The following is a 12,861-nucleotide window of genomic DNA, read 5'->3' as shown; positions in this document are numbered from 1 at the left end:
TGTCACAAAAGTCTCTCTCCCTGGCACGCTCCTGGCAGAAGAGCAGATCAGGCTTTCGGAAGGAGTTGCACGTATTGTCAATTAAGTCCTTAGCCAATGAGAGCCAACACTGCTACATATTATTCTTCCCATCCGGGGCACAGGTGTAATGTTCCCTTCCCTACCAGAAACTACGGACCATCCTGAACTGCCATCTCACCCCGAGACCAGCCCTTTATTCCAGAATTTCCCAGTTACTTCTGCAGGGCAACAGGCCAAAGAACTCTAGGATGAGTTGCAACACCCTCCGTAGAAATGACTTTGTACAAAGCATTATCAATCCTTTAACTTCCAAACGGCACCCAAGATGCCCCCGAGCCGCACACACCCCTCCGGGAGCCGTCGGCTCTACCTCTCGGCTACCACCAGCAGCCCAGGGCTCCCAACGCTGTGCCAGCTATCCCCCATCAGGGAGAAATCACCTCACTGACCTACAAATCCCTGTTCTTCATCTTGCAGATCACTATTAAATTAAGGCCCGAAGTGCTGTGCAGGAAGGTACCACGGCTGGTACGTCCCGGAGGCAGGATGGGGCCACCCCCTGCACGGAGAGCAGCAGGCTGGTCTGGTTTCTGACAAATTTCTCTAAAATGTTATCTCCAGAGAATACACTAAGAGAAAAAGGGGTTTTGCAAAATGACTGTTTCCCACTAAAGCAATGTTTTACAGCTTATAAGCCTTTTTAGAATTTCTTTCCGATTAAAAGCATTACAAATGCTTTAAAAGAAAAGAAAAAAAAAATAAAATAAAATTAAACTCTAGCAAACAAGGAGGTCTATTTTCCAGATCCCAGCGAAGATGTAACTCACATTTAAATAGGGATTTCAAAAGACACCTCATACACTTTTTTTATTCATTCTCAGTCCTATGGAAAATATTACCATGGAAGAAAAACAGCTGAACATTACAGATAAAGTATTCGTTAGTTAACTAGCTCTTACAATAAGGAAGCTTAATTCATTGCACAGGAAAATAAAACTTTCACACTTGCATTATCTAGGCTTTAACTAGTGCTGAAATAAGTTATTTCAAGAAACACAATAATCTTCAAGTCTTCAGCCTCATACATGCACCAGGCCAGGATAATGCTTGTCAACTTTCAAATAAAAGCAATTACTGACTGCAAATAAAAAAAATAATAAAAAAAAAAAATCAAAAAGGAAGCGGCAAGTGCGAGATGAAAATAATTTTAAAGCAATCATCAGGCAAACCTGTTCTACAGAGTCACGGCAAAGAGCAGCAGCCACTGGGGAGTGCGTGGGGCAGTTGTTTATCGGAATGCGGCTCCCTGGAGGCAAAGCCTCTCCACTGACTTCAGCAGCCATCGACTGAGGGCTGAGATGAAAATACACATTGAAAGCTCCAAGACAGCCATCGAAGGATCAGAAGCTGCTTTGATACGAAGAAAATAGGTTGGTTCATTAGAAGCACAGGCAGAGCAGGTTTTCCCCAACCAGTGTTATCATCACCTGAAAGTGGCCTTCGAGGACACGGGTACTCCGACCTCTGCCGGGTAGGGCAGAAGATGTGCAGATAGATTGGCCTGGCCAGTGGTACCCCGTAACTGGAAACAAGAGGGAAGCACAAAGCAGATCTCGAATAGGAGAATGTTAATGACTATTAGAACCCACCTAGCTGATAGACAAGGGTCGTGAGGAGGGAAGGCTCAGCCGGAAAAAATGACAGGGAAAGAAAGAAAGAAAGTCAGCAACAGTTAAGAGGAGCTGCTGAAACATCGATGATTCTTCCAACCACTCTCCCCTCGACTCAACTCTGCAGAAACACAGCAACAAGACAGAACTTCCAAAAATCTTTTCCAGACAGAGCTGATGTCCAGAAGGGCTCTCCTGGGCTGAGCTCCAGAATAGAAGATACTAGAGAATTCACCAGAGGAACCCTTAAACTCAGAAGTCCCCAGTTCTCCTCCCGGGCTCACCCCAGCATCTGATCCCTTTTGTTTTCACTCACTGCTCAAAATCTGTACCGCAGTACTCCTGAAGCAGAGGAAGATGCCTGTGATGCTTTCACATCAGGCACAGTTGTGCCAGAAAAGTAATGCAAAATAATACACACGCATGTGTTAAGGCATGCTCCCTTGCTTCTAGAAAATTAAGAGACAAATCTAAAACCAAACTCTGCACAAATTAAGTGGAAAAGTAGTCCTAAGCAGGAGAAGAAAAGGATTTGTGAAAGCGACACATGCAAAATATGGCTCCAAGGCTGAAAAGGCAAAATGAAGATGAGACACTGAAGAGGAGGAACCGGATTCAGACAGAAATAAACTCCACCGACTTGGCAGTTACTCACTTGCAGCCCTGCTTCCCCCACTGCGTTCACTTAGCATGGGATTATTAACAGAAAAATCAAGGAGAAAAACCATGTTTCCCAGGGAAGTGATAAGGGAAAGCTCAAAGAGTGGGAGGGCAGCAGAGGGGCAACGTGAGAGATGATGCAACCCCCCCTAAAATTAGACTTGTGTTCCATAAGGTAGAATAATTAAGTCAAGAGGAGGATCGTAGGGAAGAAAGATACCACAGACCAAGACTCTGCATTAATACAGCAGCTCAGTATGTGCTCACGGAACAAAGTACACAAGTGAGGCAATTGAGGAGAAAGCTCTTTAAAGGACCATGAAACATTAAAAAAATAAATAAAAGGGAGTAAGTAGGTGGCATCTGAAAATTGTCGGCTTCCTTTCTTTCAAAGATAAGCACTGAATTTTCAAAAACGCACCCACATCCAGTAAAAGTTGCACTAAGAAACAGACACATAATTAAGTTCAAGAGGAAACGCACCACAGTGGATTGTCAGTCAGAGGGTGGGCAGTCTGGATTGCTCAGAGGAAAAGGATGAGCAACCACAGCGGTCTCCACTCTCAACCCATGGTGGGATTTCTATAGGTTGGGCCGAGCCGGCTCGACATTTGGACAGAAAAACAAGCACCCACTGGAAAATGAAGGAAGTAATTCAAAAGCAAGTCATATTCCCAGGTCAACATGCAACTTCTCAGCGTGATAGGATGAGGTGATTTGCCAGGGAACATTCTGTTTCAGCTGAGCTCAGGCAAAAATATTATGTGAAATAAGGTTATGGCAAAGGGGAAGAGGGTTAATTGCTGCACCAAAACCTAATACAAGGCTAAAGAACAACTCAAAAAGATTCTGACCCTTAACATACTGTAGTATTTTTGATCTGAAAAAACAAGCTACAATATAGAAGCAACAGGAGCACCTTCCCTGACTAAAATCCCAGTCCCTCCTATCAATTTGGATTCTCATAATCTACCATATACACAGTTGCAACACACAAAGTTATAAAAAAAGATTTAGGAAGCCTCATTATTAAAGAGGTCATCTACATCTCAAAGTACATTTCCCACCTGAAAATTAGCAACATCTAACGAACATTCAAAACATGGCAGTCTGTCATAGACAAATGAGATACCCGTTAGTTTTATCTCACCGAACGAATTCATTTGGCAGGAGCAGAGGTTTCTAAATAGTTTAGTCGGTGGAACAAATAGCCACGGAGCACCAAGGCTACCACCGGCTGCTTACCTGGTCAGCAGACAGGCTGAAGCTCACAGCGCCTTCCCTTCACCTCCTCCTATTTTCCAACTCAATAGGATAAAAGACACTTCATATAGCAAACATTAGATTGTCGTCTTAAGACTTGCACAACTTGGAAAACCCCTACTCTAGAGGAACTCTGTCGCATGTGGCCCTGCACAGCCTGAGAACAAGGCTTCTCTTCACCTACCTCACCTGCTTCAGCTATATCGGAACTGCTGCAGAAGCCTTCTTTGCTGAACAGCATTATACCCAGCAAAACATACACTCGATCTTACTCCATTCCTCTAAACACACATACACACACTGGATGATTAGTCATTTCCTACACCACCACCACCTTCTCTTTAATGATGATAATACGAGTCATTATGCCTAATATTAAATACACGTCCCAGACCCGCTAGATGAGATCTAAACAGATGATAAAGAAGTGCAAGAGAGAGAAAACCACTTTTCATCGTTTGCATACACTTAAACCGCAGCAAATAACGGACAGCCACGGGAAATCCAGACTCTCCCACCACAGGGAAGGTAACAACTTATTCAGAGTGCAGCCAAGGAACCGCTGCCCAGCACATTCCTACGTGCTCTAAACCTTCAGGGGACGCATCAACGCCAGAGGTGTGACAGCAGGGTCCTGGCCCCAGTCCTGCGCCGCAGGAGCCCCCCTCCTGTCACCTCACACCCCCCCCAAGCAACACATCTGAGGACTCACAGAGCATGCAGGAGATCAAAGACAGTGTGTTTTAACAAAGTCAAACCTACCCTAACCTTCAGAGCTATTCAAGGGGAAGATGAGGCTGGGAGACTTCTGCCCCAGAGCAGGTTCAGCACCATCCAGGACGAGCCTGGAGACTCCCTGTCATCGGACACAGCGGTGGGATGTTGTAGGTACTCAGCCTGGAACACTTGGGTATTTTCAGTGTAGCGGAGCACCCGCAGAATGCTTGCCACTGAAGCAAGCTTTAAAGCAAGGACCACAAAGCAGCCGTAATCAGCAGATACTCCTGAGAAGCATCAGCCAAGGGATTTAGTCAGCTCTGAGCAGACACTGACACAAAGTGTGTGACCAACAGAGCTCAGTCCCCTTCAGGACTGGCGCCCAAGCTGCTTCGAGGGATTTTCTTCTTTTACATGTATTTCTAGAGAAAAAATTCATTAATCTCTCAGCTACTACAAAATGAAGGGGAAGAGAACCCCAAGTCCTGAACACAAGAAAAAGTCTGGGGATAATGACATAAGAGAACATGTATACTCTGTGTCCCTCTCCAGGCCCAGCACTAGCAGAGGGCCGTGATTAGGACGGGCACTCCAGTTAACCTCAACTGAGAACAGGGCAGCTACTGCCATCCTTCCAATTTTTCTTTCTAGCCTGGAGACCCCCGCCTTGTCCTTCCTAATCTGACGGGTTTTTTTTTCACAACTGCTACTTTCTTCCCCTCCTGTTTCTCTGCTCAGTAGAGTTTTATTTCTCACCTGTCAAGGAAATCTCGGCCCAAGGTCCCATGACAGGAACTGCGATAGCAGTTAAAAGAGCTGTAAATGTGTTATTTTATTAATATGTCTCAAACAGCTACTCAACCTCTTTTGCTCTGCTTGACATATGGATGCTTAGACCTGCAATGCCCTTTCTCTTTCCAGACTTATTGCAGGATTCGCATCCGACAGGTCGGGGACAGAATGAAACTCGTAAGGGGATTCTCCGGGGAGCAGTTGCGTGTGCCGAGATCAACGTGGAGCGCAGTGGACGCTGCTGAAGGCAAGAGGGTTAAGGGAACCTGGCTCATAAAACAACAAAGCATCCACTTTTGAAGAGGGGAGCATGAATGACAACGCAGGAGATTTTTAGTAAGTGCAGGCCAAGTCAAGCTTATTTAATGTGCTGAGTTAGTAGTCTCCTATATAACACTATTATATAATACTCCACGGCTTGAAAGTACATATGAATTACACTCCAGTTGAAATTTAATTTTGTTTATTTGTGTACATCTCTGGACCAGATTAAAACTATTTATAATGCTTAGGAAATGAAATATTTAGCTGCAAGATACTTCAATAGAATGGTTTATTTGGCCGCAAGTCTATCTGCCATATTACCAATAATTAAAACTGGGTTTTCATAGACAGAGGGGAAAAAAGGTTTTTAGCTATATTTTCAAGCTGAATCATATCAACATGTTTAAAGAAGAGATATGAGTTCAGTGTTGTTTTTTTTTTTTCCCCCCTACGGGCAAAAATTATTAAAAAATGGGAAAAATGAGTCATCTGAATTTAATTATCAGGCTGTGAGTTGTGAAGGCCAGCTTTGAAAAATGAAATTCAAAATAAGACTCTTTGTAATTCCGCTTATGGGACTGAAAAGTTTACTTCTCGAGAATACTAAATGAGCTCGCTTTGAATTGACTGGTGTGTTTATCTTGCCCGTGTGTATTTAATGACACTATAAAAATGCAGGATGAACCTCAAAAAAGCAGGAACAGCTTCTGCTACGAGCCCTGGATGAAACCCTTGTTTGTGTGACCTGTGCTGCACTCATTAACACAGTGCATCTCGCCTGGGCTGCTCTACCCGCTCAGACAAGAGTCCACTGCTGTTACAGCTCACACAGTTCATCCAGCTCCCAGGGAAAATAAATTTGGAGGAAAGGCATCATTGAAGATGCAGCACATGGGCACTTGGAGGGGAAGGGGGAAAAAAAGGAATGTCAGTGCATCATTATTCCCTCTGACAAGGCCCCAAAACTGATGTCTGCAAAACAGACCACCTTTAAAATAGCTACTAAATCTCCTTTTCAGAAGAGTGCGCGTGCACATACACATACTACTGACAGTCAAAGGGCTTAATTTTCTAAGGCACGTTTGCCTTTTTTAAGTTCTATCATGCTGGGATTTATGAGTAGTTTATTAATTTTTTTTTTTCCAGCAGGTTCACTCTAGCAAGCATTGTTTTATTTTTGATGTGACAAGACACAGTGCTGCACTGGCAACACCTCCAGGCTGAATAATGCTTCTTAACTAGCTACATTCATCTCTACCACATACCACAGACGACTGATCCTCACTGCAGTACATAATGGCTAAAAACTAACAGTGCCCTAAAACATTAAGGCATGCTAATAAAACCAGGGTTTTTTCAAGAAAGAGCAACTTGAAATTTGCAGAGGGGTCCTGGGAGCAGTAAACAATTGGTACATGGTAAATGGCAAGTTCTCTCACATCGGTACGTCCTAAACATTCAAATCCTATTCCCCCATAATTGCCAGGCAACTAGAAATTACTTAAATTAATGTTATTTGTGGCTGCGACAATCCTTGTAAATAATCGTAATTTAACTTCCCGCTGATAATCCCAGGCAACACCTAATTATCTCAAACACTTAATTCTTCCCTTCCAAAGGGCTGTTGGGTTTCAGACTACTCCCTTCCATTTGCTGCTAGTCAGGACTTTTAACTGTTTGTGGAATGCAGTCACAGTGCAGAAGATCACAGCATCCAGATCGACAGAGGCAAGACTTGTCCTTTGCTATCAAAGTAACATGTCAAAACCCTTCTGCGAGCCGTCACTTCAGGCTCCACGGCACTGACCATTTGGGGAGCTCTTGTGTATCAGAAAAAAAATCAGGGTGGCATTTATTATACATAAAAGCAGTATTTCTGAAAGCACCGCTCAAGCAAACAACGGGATGAGAAGGGTATTGAAATTCTATACACAGCCTTCTGTCTAAAGTACAAACTGATCTGCAGAAACATTTGCCAAAAGTTCATTAACAGCAGAGTCAACTTGTCAGCAATGCATTTAGTGGCCATCAGAAAACAATTTAACAAACCCAAGGTTTGAGCATGACAATATTTGATTGAGGTTTCTTGCGTTTTGAAGCGCTGGGTATTTCGTTGGGGTTTTTTTGTGTTGTTTATTTTTTTAACTGTGTTTCTTCCAGCCAGCTAGACTATGAACACTTATTGCACTGAAGATGTTTTAAGGAGATAACAGCCACTGCAAAGTTTACCAAGCAAACAAAAAGCATCTCAGGGAGTTTCACTGGAAGGTAGCAGCTACAATCCGTGACTGGGAATAACGGCCAGGGGAACTGCCCTCGTTCAGGCACAAACTGTTCACTCAAACATCCTGTAAAGTTTGGATCTGTGCACACAACGCACCAGGGGGTACTACCTGACGGTACAGACCACAACGAAGTATGGCCAGGAGTAACCTACCAGAGCGAAGATCCCTCTGTTCCAGCAACTTCTAAAACATCGTATCCATCTTCCAGCTGAAAATCCATGAAAACCAGCGCAATAGTGTCTCCAGGTTCAGCGAGAATAGTCCAGGTGCAGTCTGCATTATTGCCATACTCCAAAGGGAAATGAGGGCTTGAGATAATTCCGCTCTGTCCTCGCAAAGTCCCTCCACAAGCATCGTCAGCTGGGAAGAGAATGCAAGTTATCAGATTTTGCTGAAATGCACAAAGCAGCACATCAAAAAAGAATAAGCCCAAATTCAAAGCAAAGCTTTAAAATCCCCAGCGCTTTTGCCAGGGTGTGTTTTACTACACGCTATTAAGAGACAAAGATGTTGAGGGATGCAAAATCCTGTTCGGTCAGCCAGTGTCTCCTCGCAAGTGCCAGCTTATTCCCCACCGTACACTTACTAGCGATTTGTTTAGTTTAATTTGGAACACCCCAAGTGACAGAGCTGCTACCGCTTCCCTAGGGAGGCAGTTCTCAGCATAACACGTCTCACTGTCAGGACAGTGTCTCCTCACACATTGTTGCCAGAGATTTCTGTTCCGTCCCTTATTCCTGATTAGGGTCCTCCGAGGTGTTTTCCACAACTTTCCTCTCATTCACATAGCCAGCCAAGCAGGAGGAAAACCACCAGGAATTCAGCGACTGGGTTTCACAGACCTGTGAAAATTCTCCTCTCGCAGCGGGGAGGGAGGTTTGTTTCCAACTCCCATAGATCTCAGCACCTTCATCAGTAACAGAAACACCCCCAAGGGTTGGGACAACAGGACTCGGAGCACAAGCAGTGTATTTAACAGAAATCTAACAGAAAAAGAGTGGAGTATCCCACACACCTGCCATACACGTCTTCATTCGCTCTGATTTCTTAAGAAAACATATGTTGTTACCAAAATCACAGCAGAAAAACTTAATCACTTGTTCAGAAATCTAGCAGTGACATTTCCCGGTTACGTACTGGATCTCCTGTTTGCTGCTGGTTCTTTCATTTTTACAACCTGAATTTTATCAGCAGGAGCTGTTAGAGCAATTAAAGGAGGAGGATCTGAACAGAACATGGGCAGGAAGATAAAGGAAACCAAGAATTAATTTGACTAGCATCAGGGCAGCTCACTGCTCTCGTACATACAGCATCAGCTCAGCATTTATTTGGAACACTGCTGAGAAAAGCCTGTTAACTTTACAACATGTATTACAGAGCAGCATTTCAGATGCTTTAGCCAAAGAGCTCGGGGCTTTACATTCTAAACACTTATTTTCATTACAAACTATTTACAAAAAGACCTTCAAAACTGACATTTCACAGAGGTGAGAACATTCGTTAAGCGCAGTGGCACGTCGGGAAGGGGCCGGATAGTTCTGCAGGGCTGCTCAGGAGGATCCTACAGCTTTTAGACCTTTTTGTGAATGTGTATCGTGTGCTATCAGCAGGTTTTATCAGCAGAGCTGAAACTCGCAGCCTCTAACTCCTGAAACTTGAAAGACAAAGTAAGACAAACATACATGCCAACTTTTCTTTCCCGTGGCCATCTGCTCTCCCGGTGCAGCAGCCACCCGAACCAGCAGAAGGCTCCGGCAGACGGACGCCTGCCAGGGCCGCCGGAGCGATGGAGACGGCCCCAGGCTGTGTAAGTCCCATGGCTCTACCACATTAACACCCTGCACAGGTTCCACTGCCACCTCCGAGTCCCGGTGGAGATCCCAGCCCTTCACAACTGCTTCTGCGCTCAGACTGGGATGGCACGTCGCCATTACTGCAGAGCTCACAGCAAGCAGGGAAGGCAGAAAAAAACACGATAAAAAAACCCCAGACATGTAGGCAGACATGCAGCTACTTCTGGGCCGTTCCAGCAGCCAAAACTAGGACTGAAAAAGGCCACCGCAATCTCAACTCGATGCTCTATTCCCTGGTATTCTATTGTCTGCTGCAATCATACCGTCAGTGACACTGAAGGGCAGTTAGAATCATCAATAAATTGAGGCTGAAAGATTTCTCATCTAGGCCAAGCACCAGAAAATCCTTCAGACTTCAAATGCATCATACACGAGATTCACCGTGGAATCTCCAAAGAAGGTCCATGCAAAAAGTAGAGAGGCTACTTCCAAGCCCCTCCCTCAGAGAATGAATTAAAAGGCTTTTTAGAGGATGAATGGATTCTACCCAAAGAGGATAAGCACAACTCACCAGTTTACTGGTACGTTCAAATTTAATTTCTCCTGAATAAGTGCCCCTGCGTACGCTAGAAAGAAATAGATGCAAACCAGATTCTTGGCCACTGAACTCTCTGACCACATACAGCAAGACAGAGCAGGAACAAGGTCATCAGCTGCTTCAGCAATGCACGGGGATCTGAAGGGGCAATTTATTCTTAAGAGACACTTATCTCCCGAGGGGCAGCTACCTCCTACGTAACACATTAAACATTATCGTTGCTGGGCTGCTAGTGGCACCGGGCAGCCGTTCAAAGCACCTTTGCAAATCAGGTCCTGCACCACGACCATGGGACATCTGCAAGCCATGCCCCCTCCGCAGGCAAACGCCATGGTCAAGGGCATAGGGGCTCTTGGCCAAACATTTATCTCACTGTGATCAGACCTACACAGAACCCTCCAACCCAGCCACCCAAGGGCAAAGGCGATAAGGATTTGAAAGAAGCAGCTCCCATGGGCAAGTTCTCGGCCACGTTTGCTACTGGGGTCTAAGAAGTCTCAGACTGGCTCCGGCACGTTAACGTTGTTCTTGTACTAGAAGGGTTACACGGAGGGACAGAGCATGTGCTAAAAAATTCTGACTAAATGCTATATTAGAATTCTTAAAGGGACTACTTTTTTTAAACGGGACGAAGCTAACTTACAATAGCAAAAGATCTAGCCAGAGTTATGATGGTTGTGGCTCTTTTTTTTTTTTTTTTTCAATTAAAAGAGGAGTTTTACATTTAAATCCCTTGAAAAATTTTCATTGCAATAGGTGTTTAATGAAAAATGTACTCCCTTCCTATCCATCTCTAAATACACACTTCCTGAGTTTGTAGAGGTTGTTACTGTTTAAACATATTCTACAATCTAAAATCTTCTTGAACAGCCCTTCAATTATTTTGGGTAGTGCAGTCTAAGCAGCTGTTTGAGTTACCGTAAGACAGACCACTTTTAATGAGATTATGCATATTTGATTTGCTTAAAATGTAGCTTTGCAAATGTTCTCAACTTTTCAGCTGGCTTACTGAATTTTTACTCAACCGCCTACCAGAATCATAAACCTATCAGTTCTACTTAAATTCAGCAAACAATCTGGGCAAGACTTCTCTTTAAACACACGAAAGTACTTTATAAAACAGATTCAGATGTTTCTGGACAGTCTCTTAGTGCTTCCGATGCACATTTCTGCTTTATTTGGAATTAACTGACCCAGGTGAGGGCTGTTCCCTCCATGGCTACAACAGAAGACAGCATTCCAAGTCTGATGGAGTCTTGCCTCCAGCATATCATCAAGATAAAAATACAGCTAGACTTGTAGAACTCAGCTTAAGGCCCCATTTAGTTTAAGTACTAGGCCTCGTTTCATTCTGTGAGTACGGAAGGGTTGTGCAGAAAGCATGCAAAACCACACAAGACGCAAAGAGGAAATGATTCCAGATATTTCTGACGCACGTTATATAGATGGGATAAACGTCAGCTTAGTCCAGATTTTACAGCCTGACCCAGACTCGCTGAGCATTCTGAGTCCTTGAGGCAAATTTCGGAGTTACACATGGTCTGCCAGGCACAGCCAAGCTCCTCTTCTGGGCAGCCCCAGCTGCCACCCAGCTCCGCGCTCGCGGAGCAGCAGGGAGATGTCGTCCGCCGCTGCTGTGGTGCTCCCTGAATGAGATCACCACAGTTTTAATCCTTCCTGCCACGTAAGCAAGAAACATAACTCACCGGAGCAGAGTCTGTGCAGACTGAATTTATGGTCTCTTTTAGCTCAGAGTCCAAGAATCAATTTTGATATAACTGTGCTTTCAAAACCACTGGCGAGTGCAGCAGTAGCTACTCTCACCAGCTCTGCAAAGACATTTCACCAAGCCGTTCTCTCCATCTGGAATTCCTTCCTACTCTGCTTTCTCATTGAGATTACCCTTGTCCTTTATAAAAAAGCCCCGTACTTCTAAACTGAGAGTTGGGTAAAGGGAGTGCAGACATCTCCTATGAAGAAAAAGCAGCTGAACCACAGCACTCCTTCAAAGTGTTCCTGCCCTGGCACATCCTCTCAAACCCCTTTGTTTCTTATCCTTTTCTACCATGCATTTATTTGCATCTTCGATTATTTCAATGCATGGAGACTGCAATAGAGACAAGGCTTCCAATATATAAAAAAAAAAAGGATGTCACAAAGCAAAAGACAAGCACAAAGAAAAGGGCATCAAGAAATCAAAAGACTGTATTGATCAGCATGATAGAAACTTGCACTGTTTTCAACACTTGACTCGTACCTCTGCCGTTATACTGGAGAGGAGGGGAAGGAAAGGGCAGAGTCCCCAGCACGAACACTGCCCTTTGCAGCAACATGAGACAAGTCTATTCCCAAGATAGCAGCTCCAAGATTTTAACACCTGCCAAGCTAGAGGGCACTTTTCATCTCCATTTGTCAGGATCTGACCCAGCAGCATGACCCATCTCCAACTTACATTAGAAATTTTAAAAATACATAGAAATACATTTAACAAACTTTTAGGTGACAATTACCAGTAATCCCATGTTAACAGGATTAATTACAAGCTACATGGGCCACAAATATACCTCCTCTCTCAAGGAAATACATATTCTCCTTCAGGCAACAGTTTTGAAAACATTATTTTCGCTGCAGCAGGAGGCATCAACCTGTTTGTTAGTATGCAAATTTATCTGCCCCTTGCTACAACTGAAGTCTGTATCGCCAGTTTATCAGCCAAGCACGAACGTCTGACTGCTGAAAGCCTGCTTATGGTAGAAGGAGTGCAGCTGGTTTTCCAATTCAGCAAGTCAATTTGCAGA

The 12,861-nt window shown here is 44.2% G+C and overlaps 1 protein-coding gene across 1 annotated transcript in view; it reads right to left on the bottom strand.

Moving 5' to 3' along the window:
• The window catches only part of CSMD2 (CUB and Sushi multiple domains 2), a 305,387-nt gene that overhangs the window by 211,447 nt on the left and 81,079 nt on the right, over positions 1 to 12,861 (bottom strand). Inside the window, exon 5 of the mRNA XM_074925977.1 lies at positions 7,825 to 8,032. Coding sequence (XP_074782078.1) covers positions 7,825 to 8,032 — 208 coding nt within the window. The remainder of the gene's footprint in view (positions 1 to 7,824; positions 8,033 to 12,861) is intronic.

The sequence above is a fragment of the Athene noctua genome, chromosome 24, assembly GCF_965140245.1.
Source record: "Athene noctua chromosome 24, bAthNoc1.hap1.1, whole genome shotgun sequence".
NCBI classification, from domain to species: Eukaryota; Metazoa; Chordata; class Aves; order Strigiformes; family Strigidae; genus Athene; species Athene noctua.
The sequence above is the reverse complement of the archived record's forward strand: the minus strand, read 5'-3'. Positions and strand labels throughout refer to the sequence as shown.